Source organism: Mus caroli, unplaced genomic scaffold, assembly GCF_978045245.1.
Source record: "Mus caroli unplaced genomic scaffold, Mus_caroli_1 scaffold_1, whole genome shotgun sequence".
Taxonomy (NCBI): Eukaryota; Metazoa; Chordata; class Mammalia; order Rodentia; family Muridae; genus Mus; species Mus caroli.
Window position 1 is genome coordinate 71,697,063 of NW_028227256.1, and position 26,959 is coordinate 71,724,021.

General features: G+C 46.2%; 2 protein-coding genes across 5 annotated transcripts; one reads left to right on the top strand and one right to left on the bottom strand.

Annotated features, from left to right (window-relative positions):
* Window positions 1-264: 264 nt before the first annotated feature.
* On the bottom strand, window positions 265-22,259 carry Znf142 (zinc finger protein 142). Of its 3 annotated transcripts, none has more exons than XM_029478612.2 (10): window positions 22,049-22,259; window positions 21,642-21,819; window positions 19,479-19,785; window positions 13,439-14,038; window positions 12,209-12,373; window positions 9,885-10,709; window positions 7,695-7,872; window positions 3,847-6,742; window positions 2,309-2,414; window positions 265-1,113 (listed from the first exon to the last, which is right to left on the bottom strand). In XM_029478612.2, the coding sequence occupies exons 3-10, from the start codon at window positions 19,756-19,758 to the stop codon at window positions 644-646; spliced, it is 5,520 nt and encodes a 1,839-aa protein (XP_029334472.1). In that variant the 5' UTR covers window positions 19,759-19,785; window positions 21,642-21,819; window positions 22,049-22,259; the 3' UTR covers window positions 265-643. The 3 variants fall into 3 exon arrangements, with proteins under 3 accessions (XP_029334472.1, XP_021031688.1, XP_029334470.1); XM_021176029.3 differs by having other exon boundaries at window positions 21,642-21,788; window positions 21,993-22,259; XM_029478610.2 differs by having other exon boundaries at window positions 21,993-22,259.
* Window positions 22,255-26,497, top strand: Bcs1l (BCS1 ubiquinol-cytochrome c reductase complex chaperone). Of its 2 annotated transcripts, none has more exons than XM_085838375.1 (8): window positions 22,255-22,554; window positions 23,537-23,929; window positions 24,011-24,150; window positions 24,316-24,510; window positions 24,720-24,783; window positions 25,009-25,178; window positions 25,634-25,751; window positions 25,867-26,497. In XM_085838375.1, exons 2-8 carry the CDS (start codon window positions 23,610-23,612, stop codon window positions 26,114-26,116), a joined length of 1,257 nt encoding a protein of 418 aa, XP_085694501.1. In that variant the 5' UTR covers window positions 22,255-22,554; window positions 23,537-23,609; the 3' UTR covers window positions 26,117-26,497. The 2 variants fall into 2 exon arrangements, with proteins under 2 accessions (XP_085694501.1, XP_021031700.1); XM_021176041.3 differs by having other exon boundaries at window positions 22,273-22,674.
* Window positions 26,498-26,959: the final 462 nt, after the last annotated feature.

The window sequence follows — 26,959 nt, forward strand, 5'->3', positions numbered from 1 at the left end:
TTTCTGGGAAGAAGCAGAATAAGCAAGAATCCTCTACTGACAAATAAGAGCTTGAAACCAGAAGCAAGGGAAGAAAGAGCCTGCACAGGTGATCCAGGTCTGTTTCAGAACTGCTTTGAGGTGGAAGAGACAAGGGACAGAGGCCCAGGAAGAGGTAGGGCAAACTCAGATGACAACCTAGGAACCATAGGACAGGGATCCAAACAAGTCTGTTAAACTGGTAATCTTCTGTTTACATGCGTTACAGAGCACTAGACACAAGGACACATGCAATTAAGTACAACTGTTTAGAAAATGGTGAAAGAAAATAGGATTTGCAGCAGTAAAAAGGAAAGAGATGGAGAGAAAAAAACAAAGCCCTCATGGCCAGGGCCTCTGATGCACCAACAACGGTGGACGCTGGAGATTAAGTCACAGGTCAAACATAGTACTACTCAAGAAGTCAATGTTTTAGTCCAAGCCTATCTTTTATATAACTGTTAATTTCAAAGGCTAGGGTCCCAAGGGTGGAGAGTGTGTTCCAGCCACACTTTCATCCCAAAGCCAGTCCTCCCTCAGGCCCGTAGTTCCTCAGGCTAGCTATAGTTTCAATTTGCATATCTTGGACTATATGTTCTTCCTACACCAGAGGTGGGGAAGGGCCTCAGCCCTCAGGTCCAGTAGGGGGAGCGGGAGGAGCAGGAGGGCTGGGATCTTCCAGCTTCACGTCATGTAGATGCACTGTGGGAGTGGTGGGGTCTTTGCCAACACCCTGGTTGGGGTCAGCCTGGTCAGGGTGGTGCCTACGCACATGCTTGACCACCTGGAACTTTTGCTTGGCCTTGTAGCTGCAGAGGCGGCAGAAGAATGGGTGGCGATCGGTATGGGTAAGAGCATGATGTCGCAGTCCAGCAGCCCAGCGGAAAGCACGGTGGCAAACATTGCAAACATAGGGCTTGGCCTCACTGTGCTTTCGGAGGTGGGTGCGCAGCAGGAAGCGTGTCTTGAATGCCTTGCCACACTGCTCACACATGAAAGCCCGGGCCTCTCTGTGCCGTGTCTCCCGGTGTACACGCAGTGCGTCAGCCCGGTTGGTGCAGTACTCACACTCAGGACATTGGTATGGTTTCAGTCCTATAGAACAAGCACAAAGTACCGTGGAAGAGGGAAGAACAGGGTCAGTGAGTCAGTATGATACTTAGATATAAACAACACAGCAGCAAGCTAATGGCCATAGCGTTCTGTCCCAGGCACACCTGACATACTGGTATCCTTCTCCACTCAGTCCTTGTATACTATATACACAGGTTCCAATGGATGCTGACAACTCACTGGACTTCTAACTAACTAGCCTACCTAACAGTAAAGAATATTCAACTATGATGGGTGTTCAATGGGAAACTCTAACCCTCCCTTGGTCATATGACACTACACTAGCTGCTTGTCCAGAGGTCCTGAGTTCAAGTCCTAGCAACCACATGGTGGCTCACAACCATCTGTAGTGGAATCTGAGGCCCTATTCTGGTGTCTGAAGATGGCTATAGTGTATTCATAACAAACAAACAAACAAATCTTAAAAAAAACTCCTTTTAGACACACTTTCTTATCAAACTAAAAAAAAAAAGAGAGAGAAAAAAAAATTAAAAAAAGGAAGAGGTAAAGATACTCCCATATGGGGGCAATGACATGCCACAATTGAAGGTACCCAGTCATCAATCCTTTACAGAGAAACCATAGTTCTCTGTAGTGGATTCCATATGCTGGAGAGCAAAAGACAAACTTGGGGCTAGAAAGATGACTGGGGTCAAGAGCACTGGCTGCTTTTCCAGAGGAGCCGGGTTCGATTCCCAGCACCCATATGTAGCTCACACACAACTATGTCTAACTCCAGTTCTAGGGGATTTGGCACCCTCACACATACATGCAGTCAAAACACCAGTGCATATAAAAAATATCTTAAAATCACCTTTCTTCTCACAATCATTCTACCACATCTACAGAGAAACCAAGTATCTCTCAGTAGTTACTGAAAATTGAGGTTGGAGGTTCTCCCTGTGTGACCCTATATATGTGTGAATGTGTAACATAATCACAGGGGAAGCTTCGTAAATACACTTGCCCAGGCTTTCGAGTAAAACTCTTTGGATTCTATTCAATGGGCTGAGGAGCCATTTCTAGTATTTGTTCTTCTAGTATATCCCCTATTCCCAGAGTGAAAGAAAACTAGGCTCTGAATCTGAGTGAGGACACCCAACAAACATCTCAGGGAGGTCAGGTTTTCCAGAGAATGGGGGATCCTTTAAGCAGGACAGTCAGCTCATGTACTCACCTGTGTGCTTGGTCATGTGGTATTTGAGTTGGTTGACCCACTTGCACTTGTACCCACACTCAGGGCATAGGTACTTCCGCTCCTCCTTATGGATCCGCATGTGGTACTGGAAGGAAGATCAAATGCAGAAGGTTTATTCCCTACACAATACGGTGCTTCTCCTTAGGGCTCAGTTGTTTCTTACTGGCTGTGTTATTGGGTAAGCCAACCCCAATTCTGTCTAATAATCTTTTTTTTTTTTTTTAGATTTATTTATTTATTATATGTAAGTACACTGTAGCTGTCCTCAGATACTCCAGAAAAGGGCATTAGATTTCATTACAGATGGTTGTGAGCCACCATGTGGTTGCTGGGATTTGAACTTGGGACCTTTGGAAGAGCAGTCGGCGCTCTAAACCACTGAGCCATCTCACCAGCCCCTCTAATAATCTGTCTTTTTTTTTTTTTTTTTTGGTTTTTCGAGACAAGGTTTCTCTGTATAGCCCTGGCTGTCCTGGAACTCACTCTGTAGACCAGGCTGGCCTCGAACTCAGAAATCCACCTGCCTCTGCCTCCCGAGTGCTGGGATTAAAGGCGTGTGCCACCACGCCCGGCCTCTAATAATCTTTAACATGGGGAATAGTGCAAGCATCTGTGTGTGTGTGTGTGTTTGTGTGGGTGATATGGGTGACTGATCCCAAGGCCTGTGTATATTATTAAGCAAGCACTCTTATCCCCGAGTTCCCTACCCAGGGACCCAACTTGAATTTTCAAAGGATTAAAATTGCAGTACTGGCTCAGTCAGCTATTGGATGGATCACAGGGCCCCCAATGGAGGAGCTAGAGAAAGCACCCAAGGAGCTAAAGGGGTCTGCAACCCTATAGGTGGAACAACAATATGAACTAACCAATAACCCCTGAGTTCATGTCTCTAGCTGCATATGTATCAGAAGATGGCCTACTTGGCCATCAGTGGAAAGAGAGGCCCATTGGTCGTGTAAATTTTGTATGCCTCAGTACAGGGGAACGCCAGGGCCAAGAAGTGGGAGTGGGTGGGTGGGGCGGGGGGAGGGTATGGGGGACTTTTGGGATAACACTGGAAATGTAAATGAAGAAAATACCTAATAAAAAAATATAAAAAAAATTGCAGTACTGGGAAATTTTAAGTGTTTAATAAATGTTAGCTATTACTACCCAGATTATTCTCAAAGCACTATATTGGCAGTTATTGTAATTTATCTTTACAGAAGCTCATAAAGTTATGTTATTCCTTTTACAGATGAAGAATCTAAGTTTTGAGGAGTTAAGGAACCTACTTAGTGTCACAATGGAATTACTCCACTGCTCAGCAATTAAGAGCACTGGTGGTTCTTCACAGGACCAGGGTTCAGTTTCCAAAATCCAAATGGCAGCTCACAACTGTTCTTAACTGTAGTTCTAGAGGATCTGACACCCTCTTCTTGCTCTGTAGGCACCAGGCACATCTCTCCCCCCGCCCCCCTCACACATACACACACACAACACACACACACACACACACACCCCTTACAGAATCTGACCTTGAGGCGAGAAGGGTCAGCACAGGCATAGGAGCAGAGGTGACAGTGGTAAGGCTTTTCCCCAGTGTGAATGCGGCTGTGCCAGGTGATCTTCTGCCGATTTTTGGTGCTATAGGCACAGTCAGTACACTTGTAAAGCCGGGTACCTCCATGTCCCTTTACATGGTGATCAAGCACCAACTGATGGCGACATGCAAAGTCACAAAAGGGGCAGCAAAGAGAGGGCTGGCCAGCATCCCCATCTGAGGGGGCTGTTGAAGTCTCCTCATGCTGTTCCAGGTAGTGTTTCACCAGGCCTACTCGCTCCCGGGCAGCAAAGCTGCAGAGCTGGCAGCGGTGGCTGAAATGATGTTGCCTCCGATGCTCATCAAGTGCTGGACGGTTAGGGAAGGACTCCTGGCAGGCCCCACACTCCAGCCTTGGGTGCTGTTTACGGGTGTGTCCTCGCAGGCTGGCAGGACTGGGACAGAGCAGGCCACAGTGGGAACAGTGCAAAGGGCCCTCGGTGACCTCTACAGGACAGCCAGAGGAAGGAGGTGTGGGTTCTGGGTGTCGTCGGAGAGCATGCTGCTTGAGTGCTGTTTCTGAGCTAAACTGGGCTTCACACTGAGTGCAGGAAAAGGAAGGGGTGCCCTGGTGGCAGCTGTTGACATGGCGAGTGATGTCATGACGAAGATAACCACTATAGTCACACAGTGGACAGAAGTGAGTGGGTGTTTTGTCATGTACTCGTAGTTGATGCAAGCGCAGTTTTGAGTTGGTACCAAATGTCTGAGGGCAGGAGCTGCAAGGGATGCGGCCAACACCTGTGTGTCGAGACTGATGGGCCTCTAACCGGTACCGTCTAGTAGTAGAAAAATCACAGAAAGGGCACTGATGTGGCTTCACACCCTCATGCTTGAGCCGCCGGTGCTGCTGAAGGCACCGGCTTTGTTTGCAGGTAAAGCCACAGTCCCCACACTGCAGAAGGGGCCGGGGGCCAGAGGCAGTGGGATGCCTCCGTTTTTGATGGAGCCTCAGTGCAGCAGCAGCAGGAGCAGTGAATGGGCAGAGACCACAGTGCAGATCTCCAGACTTAAGGGGGCAGCCCTGGGTCTGGTGAGTCCTTAGGGTCCTTTCCTGCTGACAACTAAAGGGACACGTGGGGCAGGAGAAGAGGGCATCCTTTTGCTTCTGAACCACAGCTGTGTCCCCATCACCAGGACTGGAATCTGTACTCCCAGTATTCAGGAGGGTAGAGTCCCCATTGTTAAGAGGAAGCACAACTGTATGGGTCTGGGGGCGCCCACGCTTTCTTTTCTGGCCACGCCCCCCTCTGCAGCCTTCAGTCACATGAGAGGTAATAGAAGAAAGCCGAGAACAAAGGAATGTGCACGAGCTGCAGTGAAACTTGCCTTGCTCAAAGTGGAACTTCTCAGAGGTCCCTGTGGGTAAGGAGTTTCCTGGTGGAGAGGTTGGGAAGTCAGAGGGTGTGGGAAGAGGTTCCTCTACTACTGGCTCCCCAGGGAGCTCAGAAGGCGCATCTTTTGGAAGCAAGAGCTCTACCTTTGATGGTAAAGGTGGGGGCTTCCTACTTTCAGCATCCTGTGAGGCTTGGCTACCTGGGAGCTGAGGATGTAGAGTGGGAGAGACAGGTTTGGGTAAAGCCTTGTTCTTTCTGAGAAGAACAGGGCATTTCTTCATCATGTGGGTGCTGAGGCCACGCTGTTGCTTAAAGCTAGCTCCACACTCAGGGCATAGCAGGGGCTCTCGGCGACCTTGGCACCCCGATTTAGAGTGCAGAGTTAGGGCTTTTTCCCGGCGAGTGATAAAAGGACAGTGTGGGCAGCGGAAGGCTCTTCCTTCTCCCTGGATCACGACCATTTGTACCCGGCCCTCCAACACCAACGCTTCTGCTTGTTCTTTGTCCTGTCTCCTCATGGCCTTAAGTAGTGACTCCGACTCAGGAAACGGAGGCAACGGTACAGTCTCAGCAGTCAGAGCTGCCTTGAATGCATTAGGTGCTTCCTCAGAGATTAGGAGATTTCTGGGAGGCTCAGAAGCTAGCTTCTCCACAATGGGCTCTTCCTCAGCAACCAAGGCAGGCGTCTCAACACTATCAAAGCTGGACAGTGCTGGCTCTTCTAGTCCACCTGGTCTTTCTGTTCCCGATGGTCCTGAGGGATCCAGAGGCCTGAACTCCACAGTGGCTGTTTCGGTGAGCCCTTCAAGGGGCAGTGGCTCGGTCTCAGGTTCTAGCTCTACTCTCAGGGCCTCCAAGTGTAGTGTGCAGCCGCCCTCTTCCACCTCCCCCAGGCTGGGGCTGCCAACCTGATCATCCTCTTGGGGAGCCTCAATGCCATCTTGTCTTTTGGGGCCGGCCTCCTCATTTGTCTCTGGTGGGGCCTGGTCCACACTGGAGTTAGCCACAATCTCATGATCGCGGTCTTCTCTCTCAGGCTGGGCAGACAGCTGGCTTGAAGGTCCTGAGTCTGAAGGAGGTGCCAGGCACTGCCTAGCCCCCTCCAACTCTTGGCTAGCATTGCAGAACTGCCAAACCTGGTCCCCTGGCATGTAGCCATGGACCTTACGCTTGTGGAAGAAGAGTGTGGTATTGCTAAAGGTTCGGTAGTCACAGAGGGCGCAGTGAAACTCACGGAGATGGGTGTGCTTGCAGTTCTCATGGCTCAGGAGGGCCTGCTTGTGGCGGCTCTGATAGCTACAATAGCGGCAGGGGTAGAGTGGGGCAGGTGTGCCAGGATGGTGCTGGGAAGCCATGTGCTTCTGTAGCTCATACTTCCGCTTGCAGGCAAAGGCACATACCTCACACATGAGGGACTTGCCCTGGTGCCGTAGTTTGTGGCTGCTCAGCTGATCAGCTCGATGGCAGCGGTAGGAGCACTGGTTGCATTGGTATCTGGGGAGAAGGGCAATCACAACAATAAATCATAACAGTTAACAGTCACTGACGAAATACTTTGGGCTGGGTCTGCACTCTGTGCTGCAGGTGAACCAGCTGATTTCACCAGCCCTCCACCATCCTGTGAAATAGGTATTTCTACTTTATAGGTGAGGCCAAGGCACTGAAGTTAAGAGCCAGCCTAAAGGTTGCAAAGGAAAAGATGGACAAAGACAGCCTAGCTTTAGGGCTGGGCCTCTCTAGTCTCTACTCTATACTGCTCCAACCCCCCAACCCCGACAAGGTGCTGGGGATTGGACTCAGTCAGGGCTTTGTGCATGTTAGCAAAGAGTTCTATCAGAATTCCTAAACTACTTCCTATAGAAAAGTAATCTTGAGTAGAGCAAGGCAGGTGTGCCAGGGTGGCATTACCCACATGAATTCTGAGGAACTGGCACAGCAATAGCCCCATGGATCAGGTTTTTGTGCTTTGCTGTCAATCCCCAGTAAAGGCATAAAATCTACAGACCAAGCCACCAGGCAGTTGTGTCCACAGGTTAGAGAATTTGTCCGGATCTTAAAGTAGCCATTTGGTGACATTTAAGTGTGTAGATCCATTTTCCTGAGACCATATTCTAAGAACTCAAGTAATACATTTTTTAATGTAGGTTCTGAGGATCGAACTCCTCAAACTGTCATGATTGCAGGCAAGCATTTTACTGACTGAGCCATATCCTCAGTCCCCAAGTGACACTTTAATCTCCATTTTCCTTTTCCTGGCCCAGAATGCTCTCACCATGCAGAATGGGCCCAAGTTACAGGGCTCAACTGTAGGAGATGGAGCTAAGATGATAGTATCAGAGAATGGTGTTAGAATGGAGAAAGCAGTAGAGCCAGAACCCTGCTAGTTAGCAAGAGCTAACCAGCATACTGTTCTTGGGACAGGGGATGGAAATATACGCGCTCATACCTGAGGTCCCCTGCATGTTTCCGCATGTGCACACTCAGGTAGTGCTTCCACTTGGTGACATAGCCACATTCAGTACACATGTAATCCTTGGTGTTGGAGTGGGTCAGCATGTGCTTTGATAGGTAGCTAACATCTCGGCATGTGAAGTCACAGAGTTCACATTTGTGAGGTTTCTCTCCTTATATTGTGTGTAGGGGAAAGAACACAAGTCAGATATAGATTGACTGAGTGGCCCTATCACCTCTTCCAGCAAGTTTGCTATGATACCAGGCAGGATCAAAGCTTTATGTACTACCAGGTATGTAGCAAACTCCACAAGAATACACTAGAGTTGTCTCAAGACAGTTCCTCCAATTCCTATACTAAAGAGAGGAGGAAAGTAAGCACTGAGTAAATAAGCCTTCAAAGATTCAAGTCTACCTTTTTTTTTTTTTTTTTAGCTTAATTCCTTCTCATTTCCTGAGTACAGATTAGAACAAGAGATGAAACAGAACTGGGACTCTAGATTTCAACAGAGTAATGTGTATGAACAGCCAGCATTTATATAATGCTCACTATGTGCCTGAGCACTGTATAAAGTGTCTCCTCCCTGAATCGTCATAACAACACTATGAAGGTGCTATGATTATCACTATTTTATAGATGGGAAAAATCAAGGCACAGAGAAATCACAGAACTATTTTATTAAATGGTAGACCACATGGCCTTGGGCAGCCTGTCTCCTTATTTACATAAAGGGAGCAACAAAATATAGACCTCACATGGATGATGTATTAAAGAAGACACATCTGCCCAGCAGTGGTGGTCTACAGCTAGTCTGATCTACAGAAAAAGTTTCAGGTTAGCTAGTGCGACACAGAGAACCACCTGTTTCAAAAAACCATCCATCCACCCATCCATCCATAAGTAAATAAATAAGGCATACCAAGTTGTCAGTGAGACACAGTGAGAACTCAAGGATGAGCTGTCCTAGTGCTTGCTCAATACCTACCACTAAGAGGCTAGTGGCCATGTTCCTTCCAGACCCTCCCTACCCCTTCACCCACCACTGTATGGAAAAGGGCAGGCAACAGAGCTCTCTATGGTCTTATTGTAGATTGAAATTTAATTTCCCAATTAAATTTTTGTCTCTTATCTTTCCCTGCCTTGCTTACAAGATTGTAAAGGATGAAACTAGATAATACATATAAAACTAGGTAACACGACACAGGCACAGATTTTGGGAAAAGGCCTTAGAAATGAGAGTCTGTGAATAGACTGTATAGAAATAAAGTGTTCAATGGGGTAAACAATAGCTCTGACAAAACTATCTAAAGATTATTCTACCAACCAGAGTTTCTGTGGGAAACTGGTTTAATGGCCCATCAATTCATAGAAGTTTGCACCAATCACAGAGATGGTGCTGTAGCAGGAAGCCCAATTTAGCTGCTATCTAGGCTTCAGTAATGCTAGCAACCAATTAAGAGTCTAAAATAAAACAAGTGCAGGGGCTGGAGAGATGGTTCAGGAGTTTAGAGCACTGACTGCTCTTCCTGAGTTCAATTCCCAACAACCACATGGCGGCTCACAACTATCTGTAGTGGGCTCCAATCAATGCCCTCTTCTGGTGTGTCTGAAGACAGCTACAGTATACTCATACATGTAAAATAAATAAATCTTAAAAAAAACCAACCAACCAACCAACCAACCAACCAACCAACCAAGTACAATTTTCAGGGCACTAGAGGCGACCTGTTCAGTTCTAAGTAAAGTCACAATGTATATGGATGGTTGATTATTCTCCCTTCTCCTATTCCAACAGACTATCCCAAAACTTGAATTATGAAGGAAGTTATCTGTTCTGGTCTGGAATTCTTCACTATAAAAATATAGTGAAGAATATTCACCTGTCTGCACTTGACTAGGGGTGCTAAACTGGACAAGCGTGAGGAATGATAGTGCAGTGTTAGAACACAGGTTCCAAAATCATACTACATGGATTCAGACGCTAGCATGACTACTTTTGCTAGTTAAGTGACACTGAACTTATGTCTCACTTATAAACTCGGGATACTAGAGTTGTGCCCATAAACTTGAGGTCAGATGAAGCAATGTAAGCAATGCCCTTTGTGTGATGCTTAGTACCCAGCAAAAGCCGACTTTTACCTTCACCACATTATGACACTGTTATAAGGATGAAAGACATCTCACCAGTATGCAGCAGCATGTGTCGGATAAGCACCCTTTTGTGAGCAGTGGCAAAGTTACATTCAGAGCACTGGTGGATCTTCTCATAAGCATGCATCTTGCCAACGTGGTCCTGGTAGGCTACTGGGTTAAAGGTGGCAAAGGGACAGAAGGTGCACCGTAGCTCTTCACTGCCTGGGTGACCTTGTTTCTTATGTTTGCGGAACAAGTGCTTATTGGAGCAGGCAAAGTCACAGTGGGGACAGTGGAAAGCATAATGGCTCTTGTGGTGGGCTTCCATGGCTTCAGCTGTGGCAAAGAGCATGGGACACGAGTGATGGCGGCACTCCACAGCCCGTACGCCATGGATCTCCTTTAGATGCTTCAAGAAGGCCTTACGGTCAGGTGCTACATACGTGCAGCCCTCCTGAAAGCAGTGGAGGGGTAGTGGTTCTGCTGCAGCTGCTGCTGTGTGGCTTTTAAGGTGCTCCTTCAGTGCTTGGCTGAGGCGGAATTCCTCATGACAGACAGGACAGGCATAGGTGTCTGAGTAGAAGTTGGAAATATCCTCGTGCATGCTGGCCATGTGGCGGTTAAGTGCATTCCTCTCTACTGCACTGTAGTGGCACAGAGGACATCGGTGGGCCTTCTCGCCCAGCTCCCGCAGCAGATGGGTCTTGAGTTTGCTCTTGCTGGTGAAGAACTTCTGGCAGTTGGGACACTGGAGGCTTGGGTCTGGAAAGTGCAGATGTAGGTGCTCTACCAAATGGGTCCGCTTCTTAAAGCAGCGCTTGCATTCTGGGCACATGTGTGTCTTGAAGAGAGACTCAGTGCCTGAAGCCACATGCCCTATGAAAAAGAATGTAGAGGGTTAGGAGTCAGATTCTCTAATAGTTCATTAGATAATGACAGAAAATAGAAGCCACAGTTTGTCCAGATACAAATATCATGTGGCCTTTCTTGTCATGAAAACCAAACACAAGAGTCTCAAATAAAAGGTAAGAAATTCCTCTCTTAAGAGAAATAGACCACAAGGACTACCTGGTTTAAGTGTTTTCCCAAGTCACCCACTATTCCTAACTTTTATTTGGAGCTGCACAAGAGAATCTGCATAGAGCCTTCTTATTCTTGCTGCCCTTGCTGTATACAAATAAGCTGAAAGGTCAGCAGGGCTGATGAGAAAGACAGAGCCTCCTATGAGTGAGCAGAAAGAAAAGTACTCTAAGCTTCCAAACACTGGCTCACCAAGCTCTAGAGAATTGAGTGATGGTAATAAATACAATCAGGTCTTTTTTATTTACCAGACATAAATATAATCCCTTTGGGATGATTTTGTTTCTATTAGGGATGAAGTATTTCTATTGAGTTTGAAAATGGAAACAAAGAGTCAGAAAAAAAGTCTTAGGAAGTTAAACAAAACAGGTAGATCATTGATAACCTGCACCATCTACACTATGAACAGAATCCCTTTTCCCTGCCAAAGAGGTCCCTGTCTGCACTGGATTGTTTTATGTCAATGTGACATAAGCTAATGTCATCAGTGAGGGGGAACCTCAAGGAAATGCCTTCATAAAATTGGGCAAGCTTATAAGGCAAATTTTAATGACTGATAGGGGATTTGGGATGAGCTTGTGGTCCTGAGTTCTATAAGAAAGCAGGTTGAGCAAGCCAGTAAGTAACACTCTTCCATGGCCCCTCATCTGCTCCTACCTCCAGGTGCCTGGCTTGCTTTGAATTCCTTTCCCGATTTCAGCGATGAACAGTGATAAGGAAGTATATTGTCCAATAAACCTTTTCACCCCCAACTTGCTTTTGGTTAAAGTACTTCATTATAGCAACAGAAACCCTAACTAAAACACTGGCTCAGGAAACCTTGCTTACAAGAATAAATTATATTTATAGCTGCCCTATGCTACTAGCTCACCTGACCTATTCATCAATGTCTACTAGACTTTGTTGTGGTTTTTAAGTCCTTGAGATGAAGCCTAAGGACTCACACATATGAAGGATTACTCTATTGTTACTTCCCTAGCCCTAGTTAGGATCTTGACTTTTGAGTAGAACAGAAAGAATACATGTAGGCTGGAGAAATGGCTCAGTGGTTAAGAGCCCTGACTGCTCTTCCAGAGGTCAATTCCTAGCAACTACATAGTGGCTTAACAACCATCTACAACGGGATCCTATGCCCTCTTCTGGTGTGTCTGAAGACACCTACATTGTACTCATATACAACAAACAACAGATCTGAAGCGAAGCTCAGAAAACCAAAACCCAGAGCCCAAATGCCAGGATGCTCACTATCCCCCCCTCTCTCCCATGAAGAGCTTCAATCTCAGTGATGTTATTACCTTCCAACTGCTGAGCCCCTGGGCTTTTATCCATGACTTTCTGGGAGTCTTTTTGGGTGACACTCTCCTCTTCCTCTACATCCTCTTCTTCAGCTGACTCCTGCCCAGGCAAAGGTGTACTTGCCTCCTCAGAAGGCTCTCTGTCTCCTGGAGGCAGTTTGGCAGCTGGGAACACATAAAACTTAGTCCACAAGAGCCAGTGACAGGGCTGAATGCTGGCACTTTATTTCTGGCAAGCAAACTACCCTTCTCTCTGTTTAGCAAGAAAGGATCTTGGATGTAAGTATATGTGTTCTTACTCAAGACAGGGATATGAAGAGCAAGAGTAAAAACCTAGTCTAAAAACCTCAGACTCTTGCCTGTCAGAACTTTGAAGTTACTGGGAAGATGGCAGGGGTTGAGAGGCAGACAAGAGTAGACTGTTCTTCCTGGGCCAGGTCTCTGGAGCTAAAGGCTGGAATGGTTCACAGCACAGACACATACCCTGACTGCTCACTGTTCTACTGAGGACTAATTTGGACTTCAGGCTCACACCTTGCCCCTGAAAGGTCTTCTCTTTCTAGATTTTAGAATAAAAAAAGGGGCCCAGCAAGTCAAGTTCTCATAGTCTGTTGTCTCCCGGTCTATTTTCTGCTTCCTGCTCCTATACTTAGCTCATGCTGGTTTTGTTGTTTTTGAGACTAAAAGATTAAATTGATGAAGTATTACCCTTCCCGAGATTTCTTTTAAAAATAACCCTATTCCTTTCTACCCACTCTCAAATCACTTATTTATTTGAGACATAATTTCATATTATGTCTGAGTTGGCTTGGACTTTGTGTATGGCTACAGATGACCTTGAATTTCTAAGCTCTGAAGTGCTAGGATTGCAGAACCTAGTCTCCCTCACCCTAAAGGCAATCCACAAACATTCTCCTAGGAGCAGCAGTCACTGACACACCCTTAGTGTTTGAAGTGAATCAACAGGATATTCCTAAATCATTTCAGATTATACGTTGCATAAGCCAAATTTCACTCTTTGTCATAAACACTGGATTCCTTTTGTCTCATGTATTCTAACTGGTTAAGTTTTCTAGAGCCTTTCCTATATCACCAGTAATTCCATTCTCTTAAGTCACTGACTACATTCTGTCATATTCATGGAACAGTCATACTGTGAACAAATGTCTCTTATAAGAGTCAACTATGGCTACATTCTAGGCATGGGACTATTGGATCCTGGTCATTTACCTGGCAGTAGCTCCTGGGATGGAAGGCCCTGAACAGCAGAAATTTCTCCCCGTGCTCTGGCTCCATGGCTCCGCTGATGCTGCCGGAATAGTTTGACGTTGGAGCCCATGAAGCTGCAATGGCTGCAGTGGAAAGGGTAATGGGCCTGCCGATGCAGCTCCATTCCTTGCTGACTCCCAAAAAGCAGGGAGCAGCCCCGGAATGAACAGGGCACAGGAACTGCCTTGTGGGTCTGTCTCAGGTGATGCTGCAGACCCTTGCGATCTTCAGCAGAGAACACACAGCCAGACTCTGGGCAGGAGAACATGTTGGGAGTGACCCGGTGAATCTTGAAGTGGCTCTTCAAGGCCTGGGGTTGGACAAACTCTTGTCTACATACAGGACATGGCAGGGGGCTATCTGGCAGGCTGGGGTCCTGCAGAGGGCCACGGAGGGTAAGGTTGCTGGGGGGCAGCTCTACAGAGCATGGGGGACTAGAGAGGTCCTGCACAGCCTGAATATGGGTCTCAGTGCACTGGTGCAGGGAGAGCAGAGTAGGCTCTGCAAAGCTCTGTTCACAGCGCTCACAGAAGTATACCTCCACCACCTTTACCAGGACACCTGCAGGCAGAGGACCGACAGAAAAAGGCACAGAATCAGATGGAACAAGACTAAGACTTGAAGGAGTTAGTCACTAGAAGAAATGTAGGTGAATCTTTTCATAGTCATGGAGTACAGACAGACTTTGAGTCTGGCCTGTACTGGGCTATAATAAGCCTATAGGTCAGGGATAACCTGTCTGGTATCTGGCATATGTCTTTGGATTTCTCATGTCTGGTGAAATACTTGGCAAAAGATGTGTGCTTAGTGTGTTAATGAATCAACAAACAATAAAATCCAGAAAGCATTCAGAAAGAATATTTGGAGGCAAAGTCTGTAAAATGCCTACCATATAAGCACGAAGACTTGCGTTTGGATCCCCAGCACTGAGGGTGCAATGACAGGCAGATTCCAGAGCTTCTTGGCTGGCCAGCCTAACCAAACTGGAAAGTTCCAGGTACGATAAGAGACCCTTCCCCCCCGCCGCATCCCCCCTCCCCAAAAAAAGGATAGGGGCTGCTGAGAAGACATTTGCCACCAAACCAGATGACCTGTATCCTGTATTCAATCCTCAGAACCCACATGGTAGAAGCAGAGAACTGAAGTCCACAAATTATTCACTCACATGCTCGTGCACACACACACACACACACACACACACACACACACACACACCAGAGTTGAATAAGATGTAAAGGAAAGAAAAATGAAGAGAGCAACTGAGGAAGATCCCTAATATTGATCTCTATCATTTACAAAAGAGCATATATGTGCACACATACAAATATGTACACACACCACACATACATACACAAAGGCAAATAAAAATTAGAAAATAGGGCTGGTGAGATGGCTCAGTGGGTAAGAGCACCCGACTGCTGTTCCGAAGGTCCAGAGTTCAAATCCCAACAACCATATGGTGGCTCACAACCATCCGTAACAAGATCTGGCACCCTCTTCTGGAGTGTCTGAAGACAGCTACAGTGTACTTACATATAATAAATAAATAAATCTTTAAAAAAAAATTAGAAAATAAAAATGAGAAACTTTCAAGAGAATGACAGATGAGAAAATTTTCTAATATAGATTATGAAAGGCATATTTTGCTCAAATAAAATTTAGAAAGTTTCAGCGGGCAGTGATGGTGCATACCTTTAATCCCAGCATTTGGGAGGCAGAGGCAGGCAGATTTCTGAGTTCGAGGCCAGCCTGGTCTACAGAGTGAGTTCTAGGACAGCCAGGGCTATACAGAGAAACCCTGTCTCAAAAAAGAGAGAGTTTCAAGAGAACAATGATACACTAGGAAAGATACCCAATATAAATGATGTGTTGGGCTGGAGAAATGGCTCAGTGTGAAGAGCACTGGCTGTTCTTCCAGAAGACGGGCTCAATTCTCATCAACCACAGGTGTGTCTGAACTCCAGTTCTAGGGGATGTTATATTCTTCTAGCCTCTACAGGCACCAAGCACACATGGACACACATGTAGGCAAAATAGCCACACATAAATATCAACAAGCTAAGGAATATGTGTTGCTTCCAAAGTCTATAAAGAAAAATTCAGACAAAAAATTCATAAAAGGGGGCTGGTGAGATGGCTCAGGACTGCTCTTCTGAAGGTCCTGAGTTCAAATCCCAGCAACCACATGGTAGCTCACAACTATCTGTAAGGAATTCTGATGCCCTCTTCTGGGGTGTCTGAAGACAGCAACAGTGTACTCACATATAATAAATAAATAAATCTTTTTAAAAATTCATAAAAGAACCTTCTTTTCAGAAGAGCTAGATACAGTAATTGCTATTTTTAAAGGAATGAATAGATCTCAATGATGGCAAGATTTAGTCTTCCAACTGCTCTGAGAAGGACAATTTGGAACTCCACAAAGTTAAGACCACACTTGTTAGTGGTAGAACCATGACTCAAGCACAGGGCAGCTCGGCTTACATTTTATTCTGCTGTCTGCTCCCTCTCTATTGTTATTTTGTTATTGTTTTTTTTTATTCTATGGTGATGTAGTGAGACAAAGTCTGGTTATCTTGAAACGTGTTATGTAGATCAGAATGGCCTTGGACTCACAGAGATTTGCCTGTCTCTGCTTCTTGAGTACTGGGGTTAAAGGTGTGCACTACCACATTAGACGGTTATTTTCAAATTATTCTCCCCAAACCCCTGTTCACTTGCTCTAGGACAAAGTTGCTGGGCTTTTTGTTTGTTTGAGACAATCTTTTTATGTTTTTTTAAAGATTTATTTATTATTATTATATCTATGTACACTGTAGCTGTCTTCAGACATACCAGTAGATCAGATCTCATTACAGATGGTTGTGAGCCACCATGTGGTTGCTGGGATTTGAACTCAGGACCTTCGGAAGAGCAGTCAGTGCTCTTAACCACTGAGCCATCTCTCCAGCCCCGAGACAGTCTTTTTAAAAAATTACATTTACCTCTTTATTTAGGTATTTGTGTACATGTGTGCTATTGTATATGTATCAAGGTCAAGGGATAACTTCTTGGGAGTTGAAATTTTTCTACTTTTGTTTTTGAGGCAAGGTCCCTTGTTGTTTCTGTCCCTGTGGTGTGTATCTGAGCTTCCCAGCTTCTGGATGATTCTCCTGTCCTGTACCTCCCATCTCTCAAAGGAGTGTTGGGCTATAGAACCAAGCCATCTCATATGTATAAACTTTCTACATGGTTCTAAGGATGGAATTCAGGTTGCCAGGGTTGCATGGCAAGCACTTTTGTCTGGTAACCGTTATATGAAACCATGAGACAGAGTTTTGACATGTACTCATGCTGGTTTATGTAGCTTAGGCTAGTTTCTAACTCTAGATCCTTCTGCCTCAGTTTCCCAAGTACTAGGATTAAATGAATGCTGGGAGTACCTATGCATACCAGCACACTTGTAGTGGGTTGGCTTAATGCTGCTTGTATTCTAATGCTAATTTTGGGTGCCCAAGACTAGTCGCCCCAGAGACACCCCCAAGTTATTTCTGATTGGTAAAGATGCCGATAGCCAATAGCTGGGCAGAAGAGACATAGGTGAGGTTTAGGTTTTCGAGAGCTTGGGGTTGGAGAGGGACCGTGAGGAGGAAGGAGAGGCCGCCATGGGTTAGGAGTCAAGAGAACATGGTCCTGAGGGCTGAGCAATTTGAGTTAAGAGCAACCAAGAACCAGTAATAATGCAAGGTTAGCAACAGGAAAGTAGATTCTAACAGCATAGAGGGTAGTATCTGCTCAGCTACTGTGCTGTTTAAGGCTTATTATAAACATAAAGGCTGTATGTGTCTTTCATCCGATACCTTAAATAGTTAAGGCAGGGTAAAAAACCTCGGGTCAGGATTAAATAATTTCTACAACACACCCTCACCTGTCAAAGTTATTTTTGTGTGACTACATATTAAATCTACTTTATCTTTTTAACCTGTGTGTAGTACTTCATGGCACTGATAAATCTAAATGAAATTCTGCCCTGTGGACCACTGAGATGATTCCAACAACAATAAAAACAACGCCAACATCAATAACATCCCCTCTCTATATGCATGTGGGTCTTCCTGTAAGAGATGTACCTGGAATGGAATTACTATGACAGAATGTGCATATTGTAAAATTTGCTATAAGGCTAAACTGACCTTCAAAAGCTTAATTTGGGATGTAGATGCAGCTCAGTGGTAGTACAACCAATAGTGACAACATAAAATAACCTGGGTTCTTCACCTCGGACACAGACAGATTTATGTTCTACACCAATCTAGTCTATATAGCAAATTCCTTCCAAACCAGCCAGAGCTAGTGAAATTGTATAAAAACCAACCCAACAAATCCCAGCGTTGCAAGGTATTATATATCCTTATATAGCCTCTCCTCAATTCTAGGCATTTTTTAATATGTACACGTTTTTAAAAAATTAATTTATTTTTACTTTTATGAGCGTTGATTAGTGTTTTGCCTGCATTTATGTCTGTGTGAGGTCATCAGATCCACTGGAACTGGAGTTATAGACAGTTGTGAGCTGCCATGTAGGTGCTGGAAAATAAACCCCAGTCCTCTGCAAGAAATTAAAAAAAAAAATAAAAACCAAAAACCAAAAACTTAGTTTTTGCCAAAATTGAGAAGCGAAAAATAGCTTCTATTTTATAACTATATGAAATGAAGCATTCTTCCATAAGGCTATTGTTTCTCTTTATTTCTTCTTTGTGAACTGCATATAGCCATTCATATTCATTCATTCATTCTCTCTCTTTTCTCAAGACATCTTACTGTGTAGCCCTGACTGGCCTAGAATTCACTATGTAGACCTCTGCCTCAGAACATTTAGAAATTCTCCTCAGTCCTAGAATTAGAGGTGTGCACCACCACATCTAGCTTAAAAAAACAAAGCTAAACTAAAACTAAAACCAAAAACAGTGAACTCTTTTAAAAAAAACTGGCTTTTTAAAATTTTTTACTTAAAAACAACCCACTCATTTATATAAAATGTGTATACACAACATGCACATGTGACGGTCAGAGGACAACTCGTACTAGTCGGTTCTCTCCTTTCACAACGTGGGCTCTAGGGACTAAACACAAGTCATCCCGCTTAGTGGCAAATGTCCTTATTCACTGAGGCATCTTGCCAGGCCCTAAACTTGCTTATGTTAAAATGTTTCTGTTCTTTATTTTTGAGACAGGGCCCCAGTATGTAGCACTGGCTGGTCTTGAACTCACAGAGATTGGCCACCCTCTGTCTCCTAAGTACTGGGAAAAGCGCAAACCAATACATAGTCCATTTATGCTCTCTCTTTACCCCCAGAGAGAAGTGTAGAACTCTTACATGGTCTAATTACCTAATTTCCCCAGCATTCTTTGCTATTATCTTACACTGACAGAAGACAAAGCTTAAAACTGTAACTGAGAGACAGCAGTTAAAACACGGAGTTTGATAAAAATGAAAGTTTTAGATGTACAGAGAATAAAGAGAAACTTCGACTGGAATCATATGCCCTCCTCTCTCAACAGCACGCCCTGGGTGTGTGCTACACACAGGAAACCAGAGCAAGGGAAGAGCACTTTCTTCTGGAAAGCCTTGCCAAACTCAGCATGGTTGAAGAGGCTGGGCCTCTGGCCTAATCCCTGGCTGGCTTAGGGTCAGTACAGAAGAAAGCCTCTCCAAGGACTGTAAGAGCAAGGACAAGCTAAACTGGCAGGGGTGTCAAAAAGGTTTCTTGTTCTGGATTACTGCCCAGCAGACACAAAACTCTTTTGGGTTAAACTTTGCCAAGTTTGTTACAAGGCTGTATGTACCTTGCCAGCCTTCCATCAACATGCACCAACTGCAAACCAAATTATAGCATCTCAGGGTGTAAAAATAGCATGCTACCTTGTGTTCTCATCACATTCAGAGAGAAGGACCAAAAATAGCACAGATGAAAAAACTCAAGGCGGTGTCCCACTGGCCTGGTAGCAACTATGTTTGTACCTGAGGTCTCTTCAGGAGCTCCTGGGGACAGAGTTCCAGTTACTGCTTCCACAATGATCTCCATGTTCCCTGGACCCTCTTCAGTAGCTGTGGCCTCTACCAGCAGGCAGCCTGGGTCAGCAGGCAAAGGTGCAAGCTCCCCAGAAGCACAGGTATTCTGGACAGGGCCCAGGATTCCATGGTTTGAGAGAGGTGGGGGAATCAACAATAGTTCAGAGCACAGTCCATCCATCTCCCCAGTGCCATTAGCCAGCTGGGATGCCAACACAGGGTCTGTCATTATCACTGATTTGTGTGCTGTGGCCTCCTAAATGCCGACACCAGAAAAAAAAAAAAAAAAAAAAAAAAAAAAAAAAAAAAGCTTTATGTACATATATATATACACACAGAATTCTTAATTTCTTTTAAGTTGGCCCACACATTTAAGCATTTCCTTCTATAGCAACATGCCACACTTTATTATTCTAAACATTTTCAAAACAACATCCAATACAAAAATATGAGATTAAAGTCAGAATTAGTAGAGAACCAACAAGCTGAGGCTGACATTAAAGATTACAGGTTCTGGTTCCTGCAAAGTAACCCTGGCAACAAAACTGAGTGGGGTCAAAGGCTCTCTCTCTTACTACTTGATGGTCTCATTATTCCTCATTATAAATATGATCCTCCTTGACCTACCTCCCCAGGCATCCCTCCCACTCTGCCCTCCTAACCTGATGATTTGCCATTCTCTGACTCACTTTTTTGCTTACAGACCCTTCTACTTTCTCACCCCTCCCATTCAACCCATCAAAATCTCTTGTCTAGCGAGTCAGATACTCCTTAAGAAAATAAACATCATTTCTGCTATGAATGTGTCCTAACATTCTTAATTTTCTCTTTTCTGGGTCCTGACAGCCTTTGTATGTAGTTCTGTCAGAAACCACACTGCACTGTTGTTTCTCTACCAATCTCCCTTCCTAGATGTATAGCTCGGCTGTCCAGAAAACGGTGGTGGATCCCCTGAAGCTGGGGTGCTTGTCAGACACCTGATTTGGGGGGCTGAAAACTGAACTCAGGCTCTCAGAAAGAGCAGCATTTACTCTTAACCACTGAGCCATTTCTCTAGTCTCACACTTTTTAAAAAAATGTGTTGCTAGGGATCAAACCCAGGGCTTTGTGCATGCTAGGCAAGCACTGTACAAATGATCTATCCCAAGCATTGGATGTGGAGCTTTGAGTAGTTTGTTGGCATTTTTCACTTCATTGGACCCTAAGCATCAACAAGCTAGGTAAGTTAGACAAAATGGAAATTCTAGTGGACCAGCTGAGTTGCAGTAAACCCAGATCTTTTAAACTAAGGCATCAAGCCAGTGGTTCCTCAAATACAAGGTAAATTTCCAATTCGCGAACTTACTAAAGCCTCCAGTGGGAACACAACTGAGAAACAAACGTATTAAACTGCATGTCCTGTTAAACACGACTGAAATAAATGAGATAATCTTTTTAAACTTCCAGGACTCAGGAGGCAGAGGCAGGCAGGTATCTGTGAATTTGAGGCCAGCCTGGTCTACATAGTGAGTTCCAGGACAGAGCTAAACAGTGAGGCCCTGTTTCAAACAAAACTGGGTCACTGAGTATGTGCCAGGTGAGAGTGGCTAGTTGTCATTCTACAGATTCCCTCCACGTAAAAAAGCTCGAGGGCTGTAGGGATGGCGCAGTGATGAAGAGCACTGACTTCTCTTCCAGAGGTCCTGGGTTCAATTCCCAGCAACCACATGGTGGCTCACAACCATCTGTTAATAGGATCCGATGCCCTTTCCTCCTGTGTCTGAAGAAAGCAATCGTGTACTCACATACATAAAATAAACAAATATGTCTTTAAGAAGCAAAACAGCAAGAACAGACAGGAATTTAAGAAGGAGGCAGGGAAGTGCACTTCCGTGGTCAGCGAGGCTTTTTGGAAATCACAGCCCCCACGGACTTCTGGTTATCGCTGCTCTAGGCGGTCTTCCAGCCCATCACATGGCCTCAGGAAGATGGGGCAGACGGAGGAGGTAGGAGAGAGCCAGAAATAAGTAACGTGCTTTTCAGACCGGAGAAGCAAGGGACACCGAAGCCTGGGGAACAAGGCAACCCTGCGTAGGCACCTCAGTTCCCACGCGCCTCTGGGCTTTGACTCACTGTGTGGCCTTGAGTCGAGGCACTTGCCTCTCTTCTCTGGACCTCAGCTTTCCTGTCTGTAAAGTGGAGGCGGCGGCGGCGGCGGCGGCGGCGACAGCCAAGTCACGAGATACAGCGGAGGAGAAAGGCGTTTTGGAACCTGCAAGGCTTGGGATGATGCATCGTCACGGTTATGGTCCTGAGGAGAGGCAGCGGATACCCGGGCGGGGCCCGGAGCTGTGACGCGACTGAGACGCCCGAGTGCAGCAGAGATACGCCCGCGCCCCTCTCACAGGCGCGCTCTCCGCAGCACCTCCTCCCGCGGGCTCCACCTCCAGGGCCCACTCAAGTGGGAGCTAGAGAAACTTTTACCTCCAGCTCGCAGCGCCCGCACTTCCCCTGGTTCCCGCCGACAGCCGCTCTCTCACCTCCTACCCGTGGGCTGGTGGGAGCTGCATCTCTATGGTCCGACTGGGACTGGAGTGGCTCCTCGGGGGCCTTTGATGTGGCCGCCCCCGGCCCAGGCGCCTCTAGGAATCCGACGTGTGGCAGCCACTCTGTCTCTCTTCAAGGCCCGTGCTACTCTATGGTTTCCCCTCTATGTCCTTGAGTACCCTCGTCAGAAGCCCCAAAGCGGAACCATCGAGAATTGCAGGGAAGAGTGGCAAGGACTCCGTGGTGGGTGTGGTCGGAAGTAGATGCAGCACTCCGGGGCGGGACAAGCGGCGCTGCCTCCTACTAGGCAAGGCGAAACCATCGAGTGTGAGGGCTAGAGAGTCATGGAGGGAAGGGGGCGGAGTGACAGATTTCTCTCGACCACGTTCCTGGAAGCGCGAGCTTGTCTGTGTATAGGGTGTCCGGGAGTCAGCTGCTGTGTGTCAGGGTTCGGGAGCCGGGGGCCAGGAGATCTTCGTCAGCGACTCTCCATGCAAAGGTGCTTTGGAATTCTGGATCACAGCTCCGAGCCTTAGCGGAGGTCACGGCTGTCAATCCACCGGTGGCCCGGCGTGCCAGGCAGAGGACAAAGTGGCGGTGGAGGAGTGTTGCAGGAGAGGTGTGCTGGAAATAATTGCCTTTTTGTCCCCTTGAGCATTGTCTTAAGTTAGGCTTAGTCACATCTTAATTGGGTTGAATTTGAAAAAGGCTCCGTGGAAGAAGTAGCCTATATGATCTCAATTAAAAAGAATGCCTGGAATAAAGAGGCAGCGGGGGGTGGGGGGTGTCATTCGGTACCAACAGAACTGAGTGAGCCAGAAGTAGGTAGTGATTTGCTAGTAAAGGTAAGCATTCTAATGTGGGCATCCCTGCGTATCCAGCTGTGGTATTTGAACCCAATGGGAGCAAGTCACCAAGGGTGCTGGAATACAAGTGACAGAATTGTAGCGTGTCTGGGATTGGTGGGTTTGGATGATGCAGGTGCTGAAGGTCCATTCAAATATCACCTCAAGAACCAAAATAACTTGCAAGAAATAGTTTAGGTGAGAAGTAATAAATGTCTGTACAGGACATTAGGAACGGAGTGTAAGGGAGAGAATATTTGAAAGACATTTCTGATAAGGTATGTGGTTATTGACAGAGCAATGGAAAAATCACCTTTGCTGATTCCATTCAGTGGGGACCCTTCTGTCTCAGCTCTTGCTAGGGACCAGAGTCTTGCCTTTCTAGTATCCTGATGTGGAGCTGGGTACATTGCTTTTTGGAATTGAGAAGCTCTCCAAAATGGTCTTCTGGCAAAAGGTCTAAACTGAAGAGCAAAATGGATTGAAGAGCCTGGGGTGTTTGCTGTGGCATTCCAACACCATTCCTACTCCACTGAAACACACAGTCCTGCTCACCTGTCCATCTTGCTTCTGTGGGAGGGAGCGGAGCAAGATTGATTGGTCTAGTTTCTACACTAGTCTTCTGCTTTCTTCCAGTTCTGCTGCTCTCCACCCCTCGGTTTTGACAGTGCCTCGGAGCCTATAAGCATCTGTGCTGCTTCTTTTCAAGATGCCATTTTCAGACTTTGTTCTGGCCCTCAAAGACAATCCCTACTTTGGGGCTGGATTTGGGCTGGTAGGTGTGGGTACGGCTCTGGCTATGGCCCGGAAAGGAGCCCAGTTGGGTCTAGTGGCATTCCGGCGCCATTACATGATCACACTGGAAGTCCCTGCCAGAGACAGAAGCTATGCCTGGTTGCTTAGCTGGCTTACCCGACACAGCACCCGCACGCAGCACCTCAGTGTTGAAACCTCATACCTTCAGCATGAAAGTGGCCGGATCTCCACCAAGTTTGAATTTATCCCCAGCCCTGGAAACCACTTCATTTGGTAAGATAGGAAACTAGGTAGGGCTCTGAGGAGAGGGTGGATCGACGGAGGAAATTGGGTCACTTTGACAATTTTATTCAGGTATCAGGGAAAATGGATCCGGGTAGAACGAAACCGAGACATGCAGATGGTAGACTTGCAAACAGGGACTCCTTGGGAATCTGTCACCTTCACGGCCCTGGGCACTGACCGAAAGGTTTTCTTCAACATCCTGGAAGAAGGTATGAGATGGGACAGGCAGGCTATCAGAAGTGGGGAGGTTGGGCATCTGCTGCTTGGAGAGGAGGAATAAGGATCTGAGTCCTTGGGAGAAGGGTACCAGGTCAGAGCTCTACTGACTGAAGCATCAGCATGATCAAGGGACTGTTTTACTTTCTCGCTCCCAGCTCGAGCACTGGCCCTGCAGCAGGAGGAAGGGAAGACCGTGATGTACACAGCTGTGGGTTCTGAATGGCGTACCTTTGGCTATCCACGCCGACGTCGGCCACTGGATTCTGTAGTCCTACAGCAGGGTCTGGCTGACCGAATTGTCAAAGATATTCGGGAATTTATCGATAACCCCAAGTGGTACATTGACAGAGGTAAGCAGCAGCTGGAATCTAGGCGAGTTTGTAGCCAGGTGAAGTTACAGGAAATTCTAGCTCAGGTGAAAGGGAAAGAAAGGTCACCTATGAGAATCTTTTCTGCCTCTAGGACCACTAGCAGGGAACAGAGCTGAGGGTAGATGTGGACACCTGGGCCAGAGTTCATGATTCACTTTAGGTCTTGTTTATCCTGGTTATATCCCTAGGCATTCCCTACAGACGTGGCTACCTTCTTTATGGGCCCCCTGGTTGTGGAAAGAGCAGTTTTATGTGAGTAGTCAAATTTTCTTGACTTTGAGAAACAGCCTTTGCAGAAAAACTGGGCTGAAAGTATTAGAAAAGGGATGAATCTGGGAAGCAAGAATCAGGATAAACATGAGATCCATAGATATACATCAAGTGAGTGGTATAGGAAACAGGCCTTTGCAGCCTACCTCCTAGGACTCCCGAAGTCTTCAGGTTGCCTAGGACCTCCTTCCATGTCACTGTCCACAGAACAGCCCTGGCTGGAGAACTGGAACACAGCATCTGCCTGCTCAGCCTCACAGACTCTAGCCTCTCAGATGACCGGCTCAACCATCTACTGAGTGTAGCACCACAGCAGAGCTTGGTGCTCCTGGAAGATGTGGATGCTGCTTTTCTCAGTAGAGACTTGGCTGTGGAGAGTAAGTGTGGATGCTGGGGATGGGAAATCTTTTGTTTTTAGTTTAGTGTGCATGTGTGTGCAGGTGCACGTATGTGGAGGTTGGAGAACAATTTGAAGGCAGCTCTCACCTTGCACCCTTTGTCTCTCTTGTTGCCCTACTCCTGTCTCTTTTCAATGTGCCTTAATATTTAGGTATGTGCCACCAGAAGCCACTGCATCCAGCAATGTACTTGGATTCTGAGATCACACTTGGGTCTTCAGGCTTGTGTAGCTGTTTCTTTGTTTTAACCACAGAGCTATTTTCCTGGCACAGGGAAGTAGTTATTTAGGACACTGAGGGTCAGAAGTAAACAAGGAACATTTTTGGAGGCCTAAGTCAGCAACAAGAAATACTGATAAATAAGGAGTTGAAGTGGGGACTTAGGGCATGATTTTATCTGAGACATGACTTCTCATATTCCTGTTATCCTCTAGACCCTATAAAGTACCAAGGACTAGGCCGCCTCACCTTCAGTGGACTGCTTAATGCTTTGGATGGTGTAGCCTCCACTGAAGCACGAATTGTGTTCATGACCACCAACTACATTGACAGGTAAGGAGACAGGAAGGCAAAGCTTCACACTTAGGCCTTGGGAGAGTTGGCAGGTTGAGGAGATCGTCTCAGGAGCTAGCAGGGCTGCTGGCTGTCACTGTGCTTTTCCTCTTAGGCTGGATCCTGCCCTCATACGTCCCGGGCGAGTAGATCTGAAGGAGTATGTGGGCTACTGCTCACACTGGCAGCTGACCCAGATGTTCCAGAGGTTCTATCCAGGGCAAGTGCCTTCTTTGGCTGAGAACTTTGCTGAACATGTCCTTAAAGCTACATCCGAGATTAGTCCTGCCCAGGTGCAAGGCTACTTCATGCTGTATAAAAATGACCCCATGGGGGCTGTTCACAACATTGAATCTCTGAGGTGACCCACCAGGCCATGATCTGCACTCAAAAAATTCCATAAACACCTGTCACACTAATCAGGCTTGTGCCTTTCCTCCTTCCGTTGCTGTGTTTGTACTTGAGAATAAAATGAGTTGCCATAGCAGGTGCCTACAAGATCTACATCTACAAATGATGGGGACATGGCCTGAGCGAGGGAAAGGGGAATGAGTATTAAGGGAAAATATACATGCAATCATGAAAGGCCACCCAAATAAGATACATTGTTGCCCTGTGTTGTGGCACACAGTCCCCTCACGTTCCCCCCCCCCACCAATTGTCTTATTTGTTTGGTTTTTGGGACGGGGTTCTCTGTATAGCCCTGGCTGTCCTGGAACTTGTTCTATAAATCAGGCTAAAGATCTGCCTGCCTCTGCCTTCTGAGTGCGCCACCACTGCCCAGCTTTCATTTCTCTTTATATTGTTTTCCCTCTTACCCCTCCTCCCTCCAACCCTTCCCAGTTATTTCTCAAATGTGTGGCCTCTTATTTCTTTGTTTTACACACACACACACAAAATCTGTATAATGTCACTTGTATTTCTCCTTAAGGAATTTTTTAAATAATTAAATTATTCTTTGGGGCAGGGCAGTAGTGGCGCATGCCTTTAATCCCAGCACTTGGGAGGCAGAGACAGGTGGGTTTCTGAGTTTGAGGCCACCCTGGTCTACAGAGTGAGTTCCAGGATAGCCAGGGCTATACAGAGAAACCCTGTCTCGGGAAAAAAAAAAAAAAAAAAAAAAAAAAAAGAAAGAAAAAAAACCTTAAGATCTGGGCTGGAGAGATGGCTCAGCAGTTAAGAGCACTGACTGCTCTTCCAGAGGTCCT